Here is a 22,865-nt window from a genome sequence, read left to right as displayed (position 1 = left end):
TTTTATGTTTGTGTCTTTGTAACATTAGTATATTTGGAAACTTATTTTATTGTGGTATTGGGGAAAAAGATTCTGTGTTTCATATAATATAATATTTCTATTTATTTGCAGGTTGTATAAAATACTGAATTTCTGAAATATAGTAAGTTCTCAGGGGTTCATTAACTTGAGAATCCTTAATTTCGCACTACTTTTCAACTTTTTATCATGAAATAGCTTCAATTTTTTTCTTTTCCAATTGCAGCTACATATAGTAAAAGCTTTTCACCCAAATTCTTGGAACCCAGCCCATGACAATTAAACCACAATCTATCGTATCTGCTTTGGTATAAATGACAGCAATAGAGTCAATATTTTCTTTAATCACTATGTTGGAACAAGGTCCACTTGGAGGAGAGATTAAGTCTTGTCCCTGGTTGGTCTGTTTTGTATGAGAGACTCATGGGTGGAGTAGCAGGCTTCATTACATAAGCTTTGTGTTGTAAGCACACACTCATGTCAGTAAGCAGAAAAGGCAGCGATGACTCTAGGTGTGCTTCTGGGGCTTGTTCTCTCCTGTCTGTTTCTCCTTTCACTATGGAGGCAGAGCTCTGAGAGAAGAAAGCTTCCTCCTGGCCCCACTCCTCTCCCGATCATCGGAAATATTCTTCAGGTAGACCTTAAGGACATCAGCAAATCATTGAAGAATGTAAGTACATGTTTTGTTTTCTGAGTAGCATTCCAAGGGAAGGAAATGTCCCATTGTTTAAGTGAAGTATATGACTGTGCATGTTCTATGAGATACACAATTGTAAATTTGTCACCTCCGCTTGATGTCCCAGCTGCGTTTTCATCACATCATTGTCAGAATCATAGAATGAGGAAACATGATATGACTAGTTAAACCTTAGAGGTTGTGAATAAAAATCACAGTGTGTCAAAAGTTGCAAATATTTTTTTCCTCCTTAAAACTTCTGGCTGCTGGCTGAAAGTAAAACAAAGGAAGCAATTAGACAGATTTCTGTCACCTATCTTAACCATGCATTGTATGTAGAACCGGAAAACAAATAGAATCTCGGTGAAGAATTTAACCTTTGTTCAGTGTCCAGGAAAGTTTTGCGTCTGAACAACATAAGAAATGTTAGAAACAAATGGTCAGCTAGGGCCCAGTAGCTGCTATTAGATTTTGTTGGAGTCTGAAAACACCCCCCTTTTTCTGAAGACAAGAATGTGGCATGATGTCAGAACTTGTTTCTGGAAAATGCTGCGTGTTCTAGAGAGTTTTTCTTTGTAATGCTTGTAGATAGCAATGAAACCTGGGTGATGAAGACTTCTTAACATTGCTTGAAAGTACAGAATATTCTAGCTAACACTGGAGGTCCTGATTTAGGACCTCTATGAAGAGAGTGTGTAGGTTATGCTGAAGAGATCATCTGGGCATTAGTTTCATGGTGTGTATCAGCGGATAAGGAATTCATTACTCAAGTACACAGCAGAAAGCAGACAAGTGTTTGAATTTGCGATTTCTACAATTTGATATTTGGGACACTGGATGATAAATTGTGATATCTGTTCTTTTTATTGTAATTTAGGATAAATGTAAATGCTAAATATGTAGATTTAATAATTAACTGAAACCTATTTACCAAATGGGTGGGCAATTGAAGAAAATTCATAAATGAAATTGTTACTATTTCTCTAATATTTATGTATAAAATTAAAATATTGATTCAACATGTGGTAGAAAATATAAAATTTTAATGATAATATCTTAATAATTGAGCATATTGCTGGGTGATGGTGACACATGTCTTTAGTCCCAGAACCTGGGAAGCAGAGACTGGTGGATCTCTGAGTTTGAGACCATTCTGGTTTATAGAGAGAGTTCCAGGAGAGCCAGGGATACACAGAGAAACCTCGTCTCAAAAAACAAAACAAAATAATTGAGTATATTGCATTAAAAAATCCACTGACAACTTTCCCTTCCTCCCTTGCTCTCTCCTTCCCTCCCTCCCTGTCAGGAGCCAATTTCCTCCTAAAATCATTGCAGGAACCATCACCCTGGGGAGTCTGCAGAGAACCCCACACCCTTAATTGTGTTAGGAATAGTTCTATTGACAGAGCCTACCCCACACCCAAATTGGCTGTTAATGAGAGCTATCTGTTAGCGGAACCCACCCCACATTCCAAACTATCTAGGGATCTAGGTGTGTCAACTCGCGACTTCTTGGCCTACAGTGACCTGACCGAAGACAACCTCCTGCCTACGTGACCAACTCAGACCATGTGACCAACGTGAACCACGTGGCAAGAGCCCAGGCCCCTGTGCCCACCCCCCAACTCTTTACCCTATAAAAGTTGTACCCCATCTCTAATAAACAGGGGCTTTGACAAGAATTCTCGCTTAGCCTCATTCCGCTTTCCTAGCCCATGTCTTCCAGGTAGTGCCTCTCCGTGACCCTGGAATAACTGATTACAGGGTGGGTTACAACCCCTAGACTGAGTAGCCCACCCCAAGGCAATCAACACCTCCCTCCCTCCCTCCCTCCTTCACATCCCCCCACTTTTCATCTAAAGAGAGACTGCATTTAATTTTCCCGTGAGATTTAAATTACTTCCTACTTGTATAGAACTTCATAATATTTGTATTCCTGTTAAAGGCAAATATGGGCTTTTTTTTCAACAAGATAGCAGGATTAGTAATCATATAGTTCTTTATTTTTTTATCAAACCCTTTTCTTCTGTTACACAAAGCACCCTGACCACAGTTTCCCCTCCCTCCACTTCTCCCATTTCCTCCCCACCTCTACACCCCCCATACCCACCTTCCTTTTCATTTGTCTTCAGAAAAGAGTAGACTTCCTGGAGACAACAACCTAATATGTCAAAACAATATACAATAAGACAAAGCAGAAGCCCTAATATTCAGGCCTGACAAGTCAACCCAGTAGTAGGTAAAGAGTCCTAAGAGCAGACAAAGAATCAGAGACACACCTAATACTACTATTAGGAATCCCACAAAACCACCAAACTAACAGCCTTATACATGGAAGACCTGGTACAGGTCCATGCAGGCCATGTAGCAAGTCTTTCTACTATTTTTTTGGGGGGGGCGGTATCAGTGGCTATGAGGTCATCAGGGCTGGCGCTCCTCTATTTTGTATGTAGTTATCAAGCATTATTTTATTCCTGTGAATAAAAGCACAAATATGCCTTTAATTCCATATTAAAACAGGATCTTGTTCTTTCCAATGTACAGTGAGAGTTTAACTCCCCCAGTTTATTCCATGTAAAGCTCTGCTTTAATCTCACTGAGGGGCTCAAAATCCCCTGTAAAATCCAAGCTGCAAGTCTCCCTAGCTGACAGATTTTCAGGGATGCCTGGCTTGAGGTGCCTTTGTATTTCAAAAGACATTTGCCTGTTTGAGGCTACTCCTCACAGTCTGGCTGTCAGCCTGGGAGCCAAAGATCTTGGCTAGGCTTGCAGTTGAACCTGGAGTCAGGTCCAGGCACAGCTGCTTCGCAGTGTCCCACCCAGGATTGGAACCTGGAGGCTCTGTTTCCTCATTGCCTGCTATGCCTGGGTGCAGGCCGTGTTTTTCTTTCTTTTTTTTTTTAATTTTTTAAATTTATTTATTTATTAAGGATTTCTGCCTCGTCCCCGCAACCGCTACCCATTTCCCTCCCCCTCCCCCGATCAAGTCCCCCTCCCTCATCTGCTCGAAGAGCAATCAGGGTTCCCTGACCTGTGGGAAGCCCAAGGACTGCCCACCTCTATCCAGGTCTCGTAAGGTGAGCATCCAAACTGCCTAGGCTCCCACAAAGCCAGTACGTGCAGTAGGATCAAAAACCCACTGCAATTGTTCTTGAATTCTCAGTATTCCTCATTGTCCGCTATGTTCAGCTAGTCCGGATTTATCCCATGCTTTTTCAGACCTAGGCCAGCTGGCCTTGGTGAGTTCCCAATAGAACATTCCCATTGTCTTAGTGTGTGGGTGCACCCCTCGTGGTCCTGAGTTCCTTGCTCGTGCTCCGTCTCCTTCTGCTCCTGATTTGGACCTTGAGATTTCTGTCCGGTGCTCCCATGTGGGTCTCTGTCTCTGTCTCCTTTCATCGCCTGATGAAGGTTAATATTCATGAGGATGCCTATGTGTTTGTCTTTGGATTCACCTTCTTATTTAGCTTCTCTAGGAACATGAATTATAAGCTCAATGTCCTTTATTTATGACTAGAAACCAAATATGAGTGAGTACATCCCATGTTCCTCTTTTTGGGTCTGGCTTACCTCACTCAGTATAGTGTTTTCTATTTCCATCCATTTGTATGCAAAATCCAAGAAGTCCTTGTTTTTTACTGCTAAGTAATACTCTAATATGTATATATTCCATACTTTCTTCATCCATTCTTCCGTTGAAGGGCATCTAGGTTGTTTCCAGGTTCTGGCTATTACAAACAATGCTGCCATGAACATAGTTGAGCATACACTTTTGTTGTATGATAGGGCCTCTCTTGGGTATATTCCCAAGAGTGGTATTGCTGGATCCAGGGGTAGGTTGATCCCGAATTTCCTGAGAAACCGAAACACTGCTTTCCAGAGTGGTTGCACAAGTTTGCATTCCCACCAGCAATGGGTGAGTGTACCCCTTTCTCCACAACCTCTCCAGCAAAGGCTATCATTGGTGTTTTTTATTTTAGCCATTCTGACAGGTGTAAGATGGTATCTTAAAGTTGTCTTGATTTGCATTTCCCTGATCGCTAAGGAAGTTGAGCATGACCTTAAGTGTCTTTTGGCCATTTGAACTTCTTCTGTTGAGAATTCTCTGTTCAGCTCAGTGCCCCATTTTATAATTGGGTTGATTAGCCTTTTGCGGTCTAGTTTCTTGAGTTCTTTATATATTTTGGAGATCAAACCTTTGTCAGTTGCGGGGTTGGTCGAGATCTTCTCCCAGTCAGTGGGTTGCCTTTTTGTCTTAGTGACAGTGTCCTTTGCTTTACAGAAGCTTCTCAGTCTCAGGAGGTCCCATTTATTCAATGAGGCCCTTAGTGTCTGTGCTGCTGGGGTTATACGTAGGAAGTGGTCTCCTGTGCCCATGTGCTGTAGAGTACTTCCCACTTTCTCTTCTATCAGGTTCAGTGTGTTCGGACTGATATTGAGGTCTTTAATCCATTTGGACTTGAGTTTTGTGCATGGTGATAGATATGGATCTATTTTCATTCTTCTACAGATTGACATCCAGTTTTGCCAGGACAATTTGTTGAAGATGCTCTCTTTTTTCCATTGTATACTTTTAGCTCCTTTATCGAAAATCAGGTGTTCATAGGTTTGTGGGTTAATGTCAGGGTCTTCTATTCGATTCCATTGGTCGACTTCTCTGTTTTTATGCCAATACCAAGCTGTTTTCAATACTGTAGCTCTGCAATAGAGTTTGAAGTCAGGGATGGTAATGCCTCCAGACAATCCTTTTTTGTATAAGATTGTTTTGGCTATCCTGGTTTTTTTGTTTTTCCGCCACCAAAGGCCGTGTTTTTCACATTTAGCGCTCAGCAGTCCTGTCTTGCCAGAGGTAGCTGGCAGATTTTTACCCCACAGGCTCCTCAGGTCACAGGCTATGCTCCAAGCACCAGCCATGAGAGTCACAGCCCTCTATACTGTCCTGCCTTTTCTGGCTCCATGGTGCAGCACAGCCGGACTCAGTAGGCAACAGCATCTGGCTGTTTCTGGGCTTGGTAGCAACAGCCAAAGGCTGGGCTGCATACCCCATGCTCCCAGAGCATGGACGGGGCTGCACCATGGCATCTCCGAGTCCTGGAGCAATCTGGAGAGGGTGGTGGCTACACCACCGGTGTGGTGAAGGGAGCAGAATATTTACAAACTCTAGAAATTTTTGTAGTTATTTCTGCTCCATCCCAGTTCCTCTGGCTGTCAAAATACATCTAAGCAAATGTGCAGACAGTTGAATACTATTTCCTAGTCTTATGTCTACAGTTCTATGCAATTTTACTCCTGATATTTTATCTCCCACCTTTCTTCCTTTATTATCTATTATTATTTATTTTTGAGCTTTCAATTTTTACCTCTACACCTGCGGTGTCATATTTACTTCACAGTGTCCTTTGTGTTTTTTCTTCCTGTACCACTGGCTACATGTCCGTGTGTTATCTCTCCTACTGGAGAACGCTATCCATTGGCCTTAAATTCTGAATTCTATGAATCCCGTGCTCCAAAAGCTCCACCATACCCAGTACCCTTTTATTTGGGATAGATCCTGGAGGGAGAAAGGAACATGCACCCGGGCAACTCTAGAAGGGCCGGAGGAGAACAGGGATCTGCCAGGATCCTGTATGAGAAGCCACAAGGGAGGACTCAGGGGAAGTAGACCAGTGTGTGGATGAGGACCAGGGTGTAGGTTGTGGCTTTGTAGAAGTGGGACAGAGATGCAAGGAGAGGGCAGGAAGATGAGGAGGAGGAGGTGGATATAGGGGTTGGGGTTGACCATTAGGTGGAGCTTGTGGTGGCAGAGAAGAAAGAGGGACAATAGAAGAGGGAGAAGAAGAGAGGCAGGCAAGGGGAAGAGGCTGAATCTTCACCTTTCTCATGGAGGGGAAGAAGAAGGGAGGTTAAAGGGAAGAAGATTGACCCACCATTAGGTGTAATATGAGGTACTGAAAAAGGGGAAGGAGAAGGAGTCGGTGGGGCTTAAGGGAAAGAGGAGGGGTACCAGTGACTCAGGTAACCTTGTCAGGGAGTTCCTGAATGAAAGAGCATTTTAGATGCCATAACCCTGGTCGATAAAGATTTAGGCCATCTGGGCATATACCCAAAGGATGTACAGTCATACCACAAAGACATTTGCTCATCTGTGTTCATAGCAGCATTATTTGTTATAAGCAAAACCTGGAAACAGCTTAGGTGCCCCTCAAATGAAGAATGGCTAAAGAAAATGTGGAACATTTACACAATGGAGTATTACTCAGTGGTAAAAAACAATGACCTCTTGAAATTTGCAAGCAAGTGGATGGAATTAGAAAAAAAAAATCCTGAGGAGGTAACCCAGATACAGAAAGACAAACAATGCATGTACTCACTCAAAAGTGCATATTAGACATGAAGGAAAGGCTAGCCAGGCAACAGTTCACAACCCCAAAGAAGCTTGGCAAAAAGAAGGACCCTAAGAGGGTTACACATTAAGGACCCCAGGAAAAAAAATAGTAAAGGCCTTCTGGGTAAGCTGGGAAGGCAAGTGGAAGGTAGGGGATAGGGGATAGGAATATGAAGTCTCCAGATGGACGAGTTGGGGGAGGGATAGAGAGGGGGAACAATGAAAAAGATATCTTGAAAAAGGGAGCCATTATGGGGCTAGGGAGAAACCAGGTGCTAGGGAAATTCCCAGGAATCCACAAGGATGACTCCACCTAATACTCCTAGCACTGATGGAGTTGGTGTCTGAACAGGCTTTCCCCTATAATTAGATTAGTGACTACCCTAAATCTCATTATAGAACCTTCATCCAGTAACTGATAGAAGCAGATGCAGTGATCCACAGCCAAACATGGGGCTGAGCTCCTGGAACTTAGTTGAAGAGAGGGAGGAGGGATCATATGAGCAAGGTGGGGGTCACGATCATGATTGTGAAAACCACAGAGACAGCTGACCAGAGCTAGTGGGAGCTCATGGACTATGAACTGACAACTGGGATCCTGCATGGGGCTTAACTAAGCCATCTTAATGTAGGTGACAATTACATGGCTTTATCTGTTGGAAGGGGGCTGTCAGTGGGATCAGAACATATTACTGGGTATATAAACTGGATTTTTGGGGCCCAATACCTATGGTGGAATACCTTGCTTGTCTATTGGTACAGGGGGAAGGTGGTTGTTCCTGTCTCAACTTAGTACAGTAGACTTTGTTGACTCCCCAAGGGAAGCCTTAGCTCCTCTGAGAAGTGGATGGATGGTGGGATGGGAAAAAAGGGTGGTGGGAGAATGAGAGGGAGGGAGAACTGGGGTTACTATGCTAATTAAAAATATTAAATTAAAAAGATTTGAGCCATCACATACTGGCTACAAAGGGAGGGGCAGAGCACAGACACCAAAAGCTCTTTTAAAACTTTCCCGATTGTATTTCCTGTTCACTCAAGTAATATTGTTTCCCTTCTCAGATTTTTAATGGAGTTAAAAATTAGATAATTGTAGCTACCTTCCTCATGATTCAGCCAAGCTTAATTTCAATGCAATGTTTAAACTCCTTGAAATAGAATGCTTAGTAAAATTTTTGTTCTGCATTCCTTAATTTTTTTTATTTTTATTTTTTTATTTTTTTACATTATTTATTTATTTTTTTATTGAGAAAAGGAAAAAAAAAACAAGTTTCCGCCTCCTCCCAGCCTCCCATTTCCCTCCCCCTCTTCCCACCCTTCTCCCCCTCCCCCCACTCCTCTCCCCCTCCCTCTCCAGTCCAAAGAGCAGTCAGGGTTCCCTGCCCTGTGGAAAGTCCAAGGTCCTCCCCGCTCCGTCCATATCTAGAAAGGTGAACATCCAAACTGACAAAGCCAGCACATTAAGTAGGATCAAAACCCCATGCCATTGTCCTTGGCTTCTCATCAGCCCTCCTTGCTCGCCATGTTCAGAGAGTCCAGTTTTATCCCATGCTTTTTCAGTCATAGTCCAGCTGGCCTTGGTGAGCTCCCAATAGATCAGCTCCACTGTCTCAGTGCGTGGGTGCACCCCTCGTGGTCCTGACTTCCTTGCTTATCTTCTCCCTCCTTCCTCTCCTCATTGGGACCTTGGGAGCTCAGTCCAGTGCTCCAGTGTGGGTCTCTGTCTCTATCTCCATCCATCACCAGATGAAGGTTCTATGGTGATATGCAAGATATTCGTCATTATTGCTCTAGGATAGGGTCGTTTCAGGTTCCCTATCCTCAGCTGCCCAAGGAACTAACTGGGGACATCGCCTTGGGCTCCTGGGAGCCACTCTAGGTTCAAGTCTCTTTCCAACCCTAAGGTGGCTCCCTTAACTAAGAAGTGTGCTTCCGTGCTCCCCTATCCAACCTTCGTTTATCCCAATCATCCTTTTATTACTTGTAATTTTATATTTGGTATCTGTTCCTATTGTATATAGTTGTATTGGGTTTGGATCAATCTTGTTTAGATAAAAGGGGGAGATGATGGGGAAACTGTCAACCAATCACATCTAATTAGGGTGTGGCTACTTGGGGCCCAAGTAGAAATATTGGTAGATCCACGTGTGCCTCTCTCTCTCTCTCCGTGCGGTGCTCGCTGGACCTATTGGATTTTGGACCTCCCACTCTTGTAACATGAGTTTTCCCTTTTCAACTATTAAAAAATTATAACTGTTGTTCTTGAGCTGGTCTGGTTATTTATCGTGCTGACCTAATTTTTCAGCAGAGATCAATTGTGTTCCAGAATAGGTTTTCCCTGGGGCAGCTGAGACTCTTGGCATGGGACCCTCCCTTTCAACCCTCCTCCAAGATCCTCATGCTCCCAATTTACTCAGGTGATCTTGTCTTTTTCCACCCCCCATATAGATTTTATCTATGTATGTCTCTCTTAGGGTCCTCATTGTTGTCTAGGTTCTCTGGGATTGTGATTTGTGGGGTGGTTTTCTTGGCTTAATGTTTAAAAACCATTTATGAGTGAGTACATGTGATAATTGTCTTGCTGTGTCTGGGTTGCCTCACTCAAAGTGATATTTTCTAGCTCCATCCATTTTCTTGCAAAAATCAAGAGGTCCTTATTTTTTTTTGCTGTGTAGTACTCCATTTTATAAATGTACCACGTTTTCCTTATCCATTCTTGCTCTATTTTAAATTACATTTTTATTTTCAGTTATCAAAAGTCTATGGTCCTGTGTTCACTCTGTACTTGGGCAGAAAGCCTGCTGTGGTATTGTATGGATATGAAGCTGTGAAAGAAGCCTTGATTGATAATGGTGAGGAGTTTGCTGGAAGAGGAAGCATTCCAGTGTTTGATAAGATTAATAAAGGTCTTGGTAAGTGTCCATGTGCCTACGTGTGTACATTGTCCGTGCCCCTATGTGTCCATGTTTATATGTTGGGCTGGGCCCATAGGGAATTTGAGGGTGAAACTTGTTCAGATCCAACTGGGCTTTCTGTGTGGCAGTCACCCATCAGACCTCCGTCCTTACTTGGGATCTCCCTCCTCACTTCTGCTCTTTCTTTTAGGCATTGTTTTCAGTAATGGGAGGAATTGGAAAGCGATGAGGCGCTTCTCACTCATGGCTCTAAGGAACTTTGGAATGGGGAAGAGGAGCATTGAGGATCGTGTTCAAGAGGAAGCTCGCTGTCTTGTGGAGGAATTAAGGAAAACCAATGGTGAGGTTTACTCATCATAGGCTTCTGTCTCATTGTTATGCCCTTGAGAAGTTTTGAGGGTGGCCAGAACTTTCATTCTGTGTTCTGGCTCTGTCTTCATATGGAAAGTATGGTTTGTAGTAGAAAAAAAGTAGGACAGCTTTTATATCTGTGATTTTTGTTTTATGGAAGGATTCTGTGTATTTAATCTAGATCTTTTCCAACTGTTTTGCTTTCAAAAACCAAAATAACTATATGAATTTAGGTTTTGAACTTATTTTCTGATGTTTTAAGGAACAATAATTTCCCTCAACATAAATATTAAGTCTACTAAAAAACATATGTGAATATGGTGACAATCAGTGCATCATATTTGTATAGAACCAAAAGGTATAATTGTCTTTATTTGGACTATTTTTTATAACTGAAATATCTCAGGTCCATGCAAAAAATTTTTGGTGGATGTTACTATGTAACACATTTCTTTACCTGACTATATCTTAATAAAGATTTACCAGTTCATTCTCTTCTAAAAGCATAGCATAATTTATAGAAAACAGAATAAATTACACCCCACCTCTTCGCAGATGCCCCGCCTTCCATTCCCATGAATGTTGTACCATGTTGTTCAGAGGCTTTACAAACACACTTGGGCCTAACCAGAAGTCCTGCATTACTGAATATTTAAAAAGTCCCTTTTCCCCCTTCCAAAACAGCAGACCTCTGCAGTGACAGGTCAGTCAATAAAGGGATGAGATGGAAAGTGAGTTTACTCAATTTCATGAATTGGATAGATTTCCAGATCAGTGAAATAATATTAAGTATGAAAATGATGTGCAGATGCAATGCATATTTTTATGCCTACCAGGCCATCTGTTGGTAAAACTTGCTCAAATTTTCTAAGTTCTTTTACCTGTTAAGACATACAGTGTTTTACACACATATATTTCAGTGACATTTTACAATTGTTCCCATCTCTTCAGGCTCACCCTGTGACCCCACCTTCATCCTGGGCTGTGCTCCCTGCAATGTCATCTGCTCCATTGTTTTCCAGAATCGTTTTGATTATAAAGACAAGGATTTTCTTAACTTAATGAACAACTTAAATAAAAATGTAGAGATTCTGAGTACTCCTTGGATTCAGGTGAGCTCATTTCTTTCTTTAAAAACAAAACAAAACAAAAAACCAATAATCCCTTCTTAGAGATATGTCCTCCCTGAAATTGCAAACATTCTCTAGGAAAATGAAGACTTAATTGTGGGCTGTTCGACTCTGTTCATTAAACCTCAAATCACTTTCTCCATAAACCATTAGTTCAATGCTAAGAAGATACTGATATAATTCACTGGACCATCTGTTTCATCTTTAAAATTTCTTAGCAGCAAGGCTTATTATCCTTTCAATGCTTTAGAGATTTTGTCATCAAAACACTTAGGAGAAATATCATAATTTGCAACAAGAGAATATTTTCTTCCAGTAGGGACAGTGTATGGAATCATTGAAACTGCCAGGGCTCCTGGAGTATGGCAGTGTTTATTAAATAGTAAGCAGCTGACATCCTAAGTACCAATATATCTGTCACAGGAGTGACAACGTGTTTGAGTGGTGTCTTGATCCCATCAAATTTTTCCCTGTGCTGAGCTGAGCTGAGCTGAGCTAGCTAATAGGTCTAAATGATCCTGAAGAAATCATCCAGCTGGTCTGCACAGGTTCATAGTTATACTTCAAGAATTCATAAGACTCCCACTGCTAAAATTCTTATTCTGTGTCTGAGGGTGACTGATGGAAATTAAGTAACAAAGATGATGTCCATGCTTTCAATCAGGATATCCCAAGTCCCTTCATCTCTGTTACAGTCTAGAAAACGTAAATCACATCAATTCATGCTATTTTGTATTGAAGGTTTAGTGAAGAGGTTGTGTGGAAAAAGAATGAGCTGATGTCACTCATTGTGTGAGAGTTTACACAGTGGTTATCACATGTGAGCTGGTTTATGTGCTCTTCTATCGGCATCTCTATAAGCAATGACAATTTCTATATACAACATAAAAATCACTCATCAAGATGGATAACCTATTTTATTTATTCTTATATTTCTTTTTTCAGACCAAGGTCCACTATAATGGACACATAGCTAAATCCTAGGTTTTAAACTTTTTTCATTTTCTTTTGTAGATTTGCAATAATTTTCCTGCTATAATTGACTATCTACCAGGAAGACACAGAGAGTTACTTGAAAATTTTACTTTTTTAAAACATTATTTTTTGGCAAAAATGATAGAGCACCAAGAATCACTGGACATTAACAATCCTCGGGACTTTATTGATTGTTTTCTGATCAAAATGGAGCAGGTAAAATGACAATAAAACTTCAATTCAGTTGTTTGATTGCCTGAGCATTGTTCCATGGATAGTCTCTGCTTTACAGGGATATTTGAATGGTTCAGACCAGTAATGTTTGACAAACACTTCATTAGCATATTATGTACATGAATTTGCAGTAAGTATACCAGTGTAAAGTTAAATAATTTGAATTTATTGACCTAATTTTTTAGATAAAAACGATCTAGCTGAATAGTCGTAAAATGCTATATGTCTAAGGAATGTAAACCTTTCCAAACTGTTGGCAAGAGACTGATTGTTTGTTCCTGGCTACCCAGATCAAGAAATAATCACTCAGAAACTATATTATTTGCAATTTTGTTTGAACAATAGCTTAAGAGTATTCCTGGCTTATTCTTATATCTTAAATTAACCCATTTCTATTAATCTGTGTATTGTCACATGGCTGTGGCTTACTGACAAGATTCTGCTGCATCTCTCCTTGGTGGCAGCTACATGACTTCTCACTGACTCTGCCTATTTCCTTCCAGCATTCAGTTTAGTTTTCCTGCCTAGCTCTATTCTGCTAAGTCACTGGCTGAAATTGATTTATTCATTAACCAATAGGAGTAACAAAAACATATACAGAAGGACTTCCCACACCATTCCTCCTTTTCTGTTTAAATAAAAAGGAAGGTTTTAACTATTTATTTATTTATTTATTTATTATGCATACAATATTCTGTCTCTGTGTATGTCTGCTGGCCAGAAGAGGGCACCAGACCTCATTACAGATGGTTGTGAGCCACCATGTGGTTGCCGGGAATTGAACTCAGGACCTCTGGAAGAGCAGGCAATGCTCTTAACCACTGAGCCATCTCTCCAGCCCCGGAAGGTTTTAACTTTAACATAGTAAAATTGCATATAACAATACAGGTATTGAGCAAGAATTACAGTTACAACATTTATATCTACTTTATCTTTTATCATAACTAAGGAAAAGTATAATTAAAACTATCTTTTCTTCAACTCCATCAATGACTCCAGAAGGATGCAATATTCCTAAGTTAACATGAAGTGCATTGTAAGCAACTTCCAAAACTCTAGAATTGATAGAGACATCTTGCTGCCTGGACAGTCACCTAAAGTTCTTCTGTGTCATTGGAGCATCCAGTCTTCAGCCTACAGGCCCATAGTATCTTGCAGACTTTTCCATGAAGCAGGACACTTCAAAGACAGTTCCATCTATGTTGGAAATTTGTCAGTCACTTTCTTCTGTGCCCTGAAGAATGTCTGGCAGACTCTTTCTTGAAGCAAGAACCCTGAAGGTCTGTATCACCTTCTTTAGGCAGCTTCAGCAGTCATTTTTTTGTGGCTCCTGCAAGTCTAGTCAAACAGTTCAGGCAAGAGCAGTTTCTTGCCCAAATGGTTAACAAACTCCATGAGGAACCTCTTTGATGCCCATCATCCTCTTGAAGTAGATTGATACTGCCAGGATCAGATGTGTCTCATTGTCACGAAAAAATCCTAAGTTCTTAAAACATCTTAAATACCATATTCTGAAGGTCTCTGAAAGATTTGGAGAATACCTTTCTAACTGGAATAGATTTCTATATATCTAGAAAACTTAACTAATATGACTACACACTTGAATATTATGGATGACTATATATTAACCTATATTTCTTAAATATACATTACACTTTTAAATGTGTGGCACAAACACAATACCTTAATCAAGAGCAAATATATATATATATATATATAACAAAATTGACCTTAAATTTGATTCAATAGACCAAAATTCATACTAATGCAAAGTAGTCATCTCTATAGCATATCCCCCTTTAAATGTAAACTAATATTTATAAACAATCATTTAGGGAATTTGGGCATAGTTCTCTCTAAACTGCTTCCTGATTTTTGCTGGGTGAAGTTATTTTTGGGGGTGTTCATGGTGACCTTTTAGCAGGTCTTGGTCCATCAAACCACATTAGTCTAGAAGAAGTCCATAGGTCCTCATCTTCTGTGGAAACCAAAGCAGAACCTCTTTTCCAAAGCAACAAAACCTTAGAACCAAATTCTGAAGTCAAGATACCTTTAAAGTATATATGTTGGTTTAGCTTAGCAGCCCATAAGATAAAATGTCTCCCTGTACTTAGCTCATTCACAGTCAAAAAATTGAAAGAAAGCCCAATAATATACATAATCCAGACTCCCTGTGCATATTACATTCTTACATGGCTTATTTTTTCTTTACCCCTTTAATCTATTACTGTCTGTACTCTGTCTTTAAAGACTTTGTTTTTTTATGTTAGAGGTCTTTTTAAAAAAATTTGAATCTGTTTTTATTGTGTATCTGTAGTCATTTTATAACCAGAGGTCCCCTCTCCCCCATATTTGAAGGCTAAATGTTCATGGCTAGGGCCAACATAGCCCTGCCTTTTTGCTCTGCCCAGTCCAACATAGCAGAAGCATGTTCACAGCTTCTGACAGCCTTGTACATTGTCTTATTTTTAGGCACACAGCCATTCTATTTTTACATTAAGCAAGTTGTAGCACTCTGCTCACAGACCCCATTTAAATGCTCCTATTTGGACCTCCTGAAAGAGTTAGAGCCATTTCTGCTGGTGAACCAGGAAGCCTCCTTAAAGGAGTTTTTGCAGTGTTTGCTGTTACTGCAGAGTCAGAAAGGCTTCTCTTAAAAGAATTATGCCTCTGCTTGCTTCTAGCAAACAAAGCCCACCCAAGAAAATACTGCTACCAAAAAGCTGTGCTTAACTCTGTTCTTTTGTGTGTAAAATTTCTTTTTAAGATTTTTCAGGTTTTACGTGAATATTGTTGACCATGTTGGTGTGCCAACTTTTTTGCCTGAGGCTGCTTGTTTGTTCCCAGCTGCCCAGACCATGAAATAATCACTCAGAAACTATTTTATTTGTGATACTGTTTGGCCAATAGCTTAAGCATCTTTCTGGCTAAATCATATCTTAAATTAATCCATTTCTATTAATTGTGCATTGCCACATGGCTGTGTCTTACCAGCAAGGTTCCAGTGCATCTGATCCCAGTGGTGGCTACGTGGTTTCTCACTGACTCTGCCTTCTTTTTCCCAGCATTCATTTTAGTTTTCCCACCTAGCTCTATTCTGCTAATTTACTAGCTGAAACAGATTTATTCATTAACCAATAAAAGCAACACATATACAGAAGAACTTCCCACACCACACAACTGCTAGAAAAAATGTTAATATGAAATAGAGATGAATATTGTCTTTGCAGACAATGCATGGAAACTCAGAAAAGGAGCTCAAGCTAGTTAGATTGTCTATAGTCTCTGCAGATTGAACTAAATCTTAAAATATTAGCAATGGACAGGTGAGGGAATTTTACATAAATTATAAAGTGTATGTTGTGCTTGAGAAGGGAATGATTAATGCCACGGATGAAAGTTAAATGAAAATTTAAGTTAACTGAGTGAAACTTCAAGTGGATTGATATGGACATGTAATTAAAGATTGATATCTATCAGGTACCTATATGAATGAATGCTAATTTTGTCATGGCTCCATTTGTTGTAAAGCCACTATTTCCAATGAATATTATTGGCACTCATCATAAACATAAGGTGTTTGTTTGGTTGCTTTGTGAGCTCTCTATTTTACTTCACTGAACTCTACCCTTATTCTTGCTGTGTCCTGGATTTACTCTCCTTATCTAAGCAGTAAACCTCCCTCATGAGAGTCAGGGATCATCCATCTTTCTTTGCCATGTTTACAATTGAGGCTTTCATCTTTGTGACTATCCCTAATATAACATACTATCTGTCTTTTCTCCTCCCTTTTTATGTGTGCTTTGAGTAAAACATTAAAAAAGAAAATGAGGCATCAATTCTTTTGTTTCTGTCTCTTTGGGAAGATGATACACTATATGGTTCACATGGCTGAGGAGTCTCATGAAAATAATTTTTCCAGATAAGACACTGGGTATAGGGGGTAAATATGGGTCAGGGGGTTTACATCTCTTTTGAACACATGTTAGTTTCTTCTCCCACTGCATTCCCCAGGCTCTGCCAGGTTAAGTTCAGCATATGTAAGGCATTTTTATTCCATCTAGTAAACACATCGACAAATTATTTGATGGCTAACACTGTAAAATCATTCCTAGGAAAAGAACAATCCAAAGACAGAGTTTACCTGTGAAAACTTGATCTTCTCAGCAGGTGACCTGTTTGCTGCTGGGACTGAGACAACAAGTACAACACTGAGGTACTCTCTGCTGCTCCTGCTCAAGTACCCAGAAGTCACAGGTGAGGACACAGGTGGGAAGCAAGGAATTCAGAAAGGAATTGGAAGAAAATCCTGGAGTCCTGGGAATTGTTTGTCTCAAGGAAGCCTCAGAATTTAACTGTGTGTGCCACTCCAATCTGCTACATTGATCAGGAGGACTGAAGTGAGGTTTCTCAGCTCATAGCAGAGCTCCTGCTTCATAGAAGTGAAGGTGGAAGGCAGGAAAAAAGATCAGTAAAGTATTTTTCCAGAGCCTAGATTTTATGGGAAGTGATTGTGTCCACACCAATTTTTTTTAAAATGCAAATTACTTTAAACTGGAAAAATCCATATTGAATAGAAGATATATTCTTGAGGATGTTTTTCCTTATTATGACAATTCTTTTGTTGGAATAGAAACTCTCCTTACAGAAGAATAAATATCAATTCTGGAATTTAATGAGACATCATCCTGGAAACTATTCTAAAGCTTAGGTCCATTTAGGCAGAATTTCTAAAGGTATTTAATTTATCATTCTATAAATAAGTTTCCATAAAATGCTATTTAAGTTATGGCAGACTATTGGGGTAGTGTCTTATAATTTTATCTTAAATTAAAAATATTCTATGTATATGAATGTTTTGCCTGCATTTATGTGTGTGTACCATGTGCAGGCCTGGTGCCCACAGATATCAGAAGAGGGCATCAAATACATAGAATCGAAATTTATACATGGTTATTATTTACTGTATGAATGCTGGTAGTTGAATACAAGTCCTCCAGACATAAAAAGTAATGGGCTATAGAAATCAAGAGACCACATGGGGAAGAATGAGATTGTTAGGGTGGTTGGTTAGCATCATACCTAGAAAACATCCAGTTCAGAATGGACCAATGGAATGAAGGTGTGAGGAGAGAACCAAGAACAAAAGGGAAATAAGAGGCTGATATCCTGAGACTTCTCCCTAGCTGAATATGTATTGGCAAGACTTTGAAACAACTACTTGAATATTTCAAAATAATCCCTAAAATGAATAAAAATGTAAGTAGGTAAAGAGAAATAGATTTAAGTTCAGGATAGCATCAACAATGACAATAGTCATTTCTTTCTTACCAGGGAACAAATTTTATGTAGTCACAAAGATTTCACCAATGGATACTGCAAAGCTCCCCTGTGAGGACTGAACTGAGAAAGGTGTTTATATTTAATAAATCTAGAGAATATGAAACTATTTTTCCACATGGATAAGAATTTCATTTATCCAGTGATGGATAAGAAAGAATAATAACAATATTTATTTGTTATTTATTAACAATTATTAACAATTTGTTAACAATAACAAATAACATATTTGTTAGAGGACATCGCTTGTTCATCCCAGCCAGCAAGAACCAAAAATCACACAGAAATTGTCTTAATTAAATCACTGCTTGGAACATTATCTCTAACTTCTTATTGGCTAACTTTTACATCTTAATTTAACCTATTTCTATTAATCCATGTATCGCCACATGAGAGTGACTTACCAGGTAAAATTCCCAGCATCTGTCTCTAGCGGCTCAATGGCACCTCTCTGACTCTGCCTTCTTCCTCCCAGAATTCAGTTCTGTCTTTCCCGCCTACCTAAGTTTTGCCCTATCAACAGGCCAAGGCAGTTTTTTTATTCATTAATGGTAATCACAGCACACCGAGGGGACTCCCACATCACATATAGATATAAACATAAATTTTAGGAGCGATTGTTAGTACATGGCCATATTTGGGAAGTAAGAAAATATTATATACCTTTGGAAACTACATACAAACATGCACACAATGCCAGTATAATTTATTCTTAAATATACTTCATTGTTTTGGTACTGATAATATTTGATCAATAGTTTTCTTCTAAGAGTTGATTTTCATGGCTTGCTGTTCTGTTTATTATTTGAAATGAATAGTGTTGATTTTAAGTATGATAATTATTACATAAGGCCTATGTATTGTGCCTTCTAAAATATTTGATAGTATTTCTATCATAGCAACCATCACTACATTAGCATATGTTATGCTTTCATGCTGTCACCAGGCATATTCATCTTGCTACAGGCAACCCTGACTTGTGTTCAATTTGCCACTTTCTTACTTGTTATTTTTAACTGTGTTGAACTAGCCAAAGTCCAGAAAGAGATTGACCATGTGATTGGTAGACACAGAAGCCCCAGCATGCAGGACAGGAGTCACATGCCTTACACTGATGCTGTGTTGCATGAGATTCAGAGATACATTGATCTCCTTCCTACCAGTCTGCCCCATGCAGTGACCTGTGACATTAAGTTCAGAAACTATCTCATTCCCAAGGTAAGTTTCCTTTGTCTACATTGTACCTTAATGGTCTTGCTCTTAAATGAGTGAGTGAAATTAAATCATAAACACAAGATATTGGAGCTTGAAATTTCAGATTATCAGTGTTGAAGAGGAAGTTAGGAAACCTTTCAGGGAGATTAAGCCAACCAAGCCACAAGTTGTATATTCACAAGCAACCTGTACTAGAATTCTTAAAAATTTATAGCATGATTGGTCCCAATTTGCTGCCCCCACCAGATAAGAGAAATACAAACACTTTAAATCTTGGAGCTGGATGAACTTTTTGCTATTTTCATTAAGAGCCAATAAAATTATGAAACAAGTCTTAGTTTGTAGAGCTGTAGGTCTTCCAAATTTACTCTCCATTTAAAGTTGCTCTTGACTGTTTACACTTTGAAATAAAACTTAAAGTTCAGATTTCCAGTCTTTGAAAAGACTCTCCTAGGGTTTTATCAGGATGTTAAGAAGTATATAGGCAAATTTAGAGAATTTATATATTGATCCATTAAATCTTTAAATTCATGTAATTAGGTTCTCAGTTTCAGGGTTAGTTTGCATGTCACGTTCTCTAGTAGTTTGTTTCCAGGTATAACTTTGGAAGAAAAAAATGGACAAAGAATATTCTCTAGGACTCACTCATATATTATAAGGCAGGTGGGCATGCGTTAACTATGTTGTTAGTGGATATGCCTGCTTCTTCTGCCTTAAGATGATATTCAGATCTTTACATTGTAGAAGTTCTGCTCTTTTTGTAATCAATAAAATTTATGGCATGACCTTATGAATATCCTGCTTTGTGAGTCATCTGATTAGTTTCTCAGTTTCAATATTTATCCTCAAGTAAACTGATGACCCTGGCTGAAATTCTTACAAAATCAGAAAATTTCTAATTTTATTATCCCTTCAATTTTTTTTCAAGCAGTCCTAAATATAATCAACATCTCACCCATATCTTAAATTTAAGACTAATAAACTTCATGTCATGGAATAATTGAATAATGTTTTTGGCAATGCTATTCCAGAAGACATTGTTAATTTTATCAGAAATGTACATACGACATTCCTATGAGCAGATACATCTGGTGTTACATGTAAAAATTTAAATTTTCAAGCCACATTCCACACAGGCATGACGCAGTAGCAACAGTGATAAAGTAGAGCAGTAGGTGGTGATAGACACCAGTGCTAATCTTGTTGATAAATGTATATTCCAGTACTTAGCCCTTCAAAATCTATTGGAGAACATTCCTTAAGATCACTGCCATTGGATCCCAATGCATCCCTGTTGTTGCATGATCTGTCTGTACAGATATGCCTCTGCTCTTGTTTAGACATGATTTCCTCTGAAGCGTTGACTATGCCATGCCTATTGTTACTTTTACCTCAGCAACATTTTTGTAACTTGACTTGTCTATGGCTCTTGTTTACAGGGAACCACTGTTATCGCATCAGTGACATCTGTGCTACATGATGACAAAGAATTCCCCAACCCAGAGAGATTTGATCCTGATCACTTTTTAGATGAGAATGGCAAGTTTAAGAAAAGTGACTACTTCGTTCCTTTCTCAACAGGTAATCAAATTATTTCCTAGTCTTTTGGATCTTACAGTCCACTCCTTTCTTCCTCAATGTTCCCTGAGCCTTAGCTGCAACGGTTGTGCTGTAGATGTATCTACTGGAGCTAGGCACCCAATGATAGATTGTTCTCTACATTTTGATCAGTTGTGATTTTCTATAATGTTCTCTCTTTTATGCAAACAGTTTCTTTGATGAACACGAGAGCTATACTTGTCTGTGGATATAAAGATAAGTAGTATTTAAATACATGGTCAATGGATGAAATATTACACTCAGTACACATCAAAGATTCTTTTCTAAGCAACTGTCTCTGGTGGCCATAGCCTATCCAGTTATAGCTGTGGACTGCCTATGGGGACTCTCTGATGATGTCAGGTTTTCCAACCCCAAGAGTAGCTTATTGTCTACAATTTAGAATGATTGTCAAGATGTCTGCTGGCTTTAGTACTCTTAGTATTTGCTGAGAGATATATAAAGGTTTTATTTAAAGCTTCGCAGCTGAGAAGGAACCTGATTATCTGCTTATTTAAGCTATTTCTTTTTCTATAGGATAGAGCTTTCTGCCTGTGCTGTGACACTTTTTCTTTTTCCCCTATAAATGGGAGTATTTTCCATTATCCTGATGTTTGGTTCCAAAGCAGTGTTATTCTGTCTCTTGTGATGTATTCTCCATATCCTCCGGAGTACACCAGCTCTACTTTTGTGTTCCATTAAATCCCAGAGTTCACCATCGCCACTCACCTCTATGTGTAGTTAAATGAGCGTTTCTTTGTTTTAATCCTGTGAATGGGAAGTCTAGTATTCTTTACTGCTTTTCCACCCTCTGAAGCTTTGCATCCAAGTATTTTAATACTTTGTTTCCTAATATCAGACATGGATAAAAAATATGTTCATCTTTTCTCCATTTATCTATTTATCTATCTATCCATCCATGCATCCATCTACCCAGTCTATTAAAGAGTGACACAAATTCTCTTTCATTATAATTGCATTATAAGTGCATGTCTCAACAAAACACAAGTAGTTAATTATATTCTGTTTTTTATTTTATTTATTTTTTTATTTTTAGGAAAACGGATTTGTGTGGGAGAAGGTCTGGCCCGAATGGAGTTATTTTTATTCCTGACCACCATTTTACAGAACTTTAATCTGAAATCTCCAGTTGACCTGAAAGACCTTGATACCAATCCAGTCAACAATGGATTTGTTTCTGTGCCATCCGAGTTTCAGATCTGCTTCACTCCCATCTGAATGTATTTTCCCCTAGAGGTCCTTCTTCCTGGGCACAGTTGACCACTTCCGTCAGTCATAGCTCTCTGAACTCCCACCTCACACTTCCTCAGCTCTTCAAGGTCCAGGGAATGTCCATCTACTTGTGGCAATTTTCAGGGTTGTGGACAAACACATTAACAATTTCCTATGCTGTGTAATGATTTATTGAATTCAGAAATGCTAATTATTATCTAGTGCTGAATTAGTAAATATCATTACTGTAAAACTGAGAAATGTGACAGTTGAACATCACCTAGCCCTGTGTGTTTTAAATAAAAGCATTATAATTCTGGTCTATTTTCAAAGTTTCCTTTCTTTTTTCTTTTTGATATGTTATCATGTATTCCAGGCTATCTCTAAACTCATTGTACAGTTGAACATAACTTAAAATCTTCCCGTCCCACCACCTGAGTTCTGGGATTCCATGCATACACCTGCAGAACCTGATGCATTGTTAGTTTTGTGTTCCTATGGCAAGTAGTCATAAATTAACATCCCAAGATGTTTTTGTTTCTTCACCATATGCAAAGAAAGTAAGAGTGAATGATAGAAAGGCTCTTTAGCTAAGCCTCACTAATAACAACCTCAAGTTTGGATCTGAATGAGAAAAAAGTGATGCTGTAAAAGGAAATATGAAAGGATTAGATGTAGCAGGCTTCCATGTTATGTGTTAGGACTTCTATTCCTGAGTTGGTGTTACTGTGAACACAAACACTTGCCATTCTAGATTATGATTCTTACCTAGAACCAAATATGAATCCCTGCTTTCA

General features: G+C 39.2%; 1 protein-coding gene across 1 annotated transcript; it reads left to right on the top strand.

Moving 5' to 3' along the window:
- Nucleotides 1-476: 476 nt before the first annotated feature.
- LOC121453915 (cytochrome P450 2C19-like) lies at nucleotides 477-22,387 on the top strand. Its single transcript, XM_041660955.1, has 9 exons — nucleotides 477-688; nucleotides 9,826-9,988; nucleotides 10,182-10,331; nucleotides 11,294-11,454; nucleotides 12,487-12,663; nucleotides 16,797-16,938; nucleotides 19,052-19,239; nucleotides 20,676-20,817; nucleotides 21,893-22,387. Exons 1-9 carry the CDS (start codon nucleotides 521-523, stop codon nucleotides 22,072-22,074), a joined length of 1,473 nt encoding a protein of 490 aa, XP_041516889.1. The 5' UTR covers nucleotides 477-520; the 3' UTR covers nucleotides 22,075-22,387.
- Nucleotides 22,388-22,865: the final 478 nt, after the last annotated feature.

This window comes from Microtus oregoni, unplaced genomic scaffold (assembly GCF_018167655.1).
Source record: "Microtus oregoni isolate MIOR12 unplaced genomic scaffold, Mior012 000012F_ref0000307, whole genome shotgun sequence".
Classification (NCBI taxonomy): Eukaryota; Metazoa; Chordata; class Mammalia; order Rodentia; family Cricetidae; genus Microtus; species Microtus oregoni.
The sequence above is the reverse complement of the archived record's forward strand: the minus strand, read 5'-3'. Positions and strand labels throughout refer to the sequence as shown.

Excerpts from the sequence above, each read along its gene's own strand:
- LOC121453915 (XM_041660955.1), top strand. The coding sequence starts at position 521 with ATGACTCTAGGTGTGCTTCTGGGGCTTGTTCTCTCCTGTCTGTTTCTC. Across the intron at positions 19,240-20,675 it reads GAAACTATCTCATTCCCAAG|GGAACCACTGTTATCGCATC; the intron begins GTAAGTTTCCTT and ends TCTTGTTTACAG. Across the intron at positions 20,818-21,892 it reads CTTCGTTCCTTTCTCAACAG|GAAAACGGATTTGTGTGGGA; the intron begins GTAATCAAATTA and ends TTTTATTTTTAG.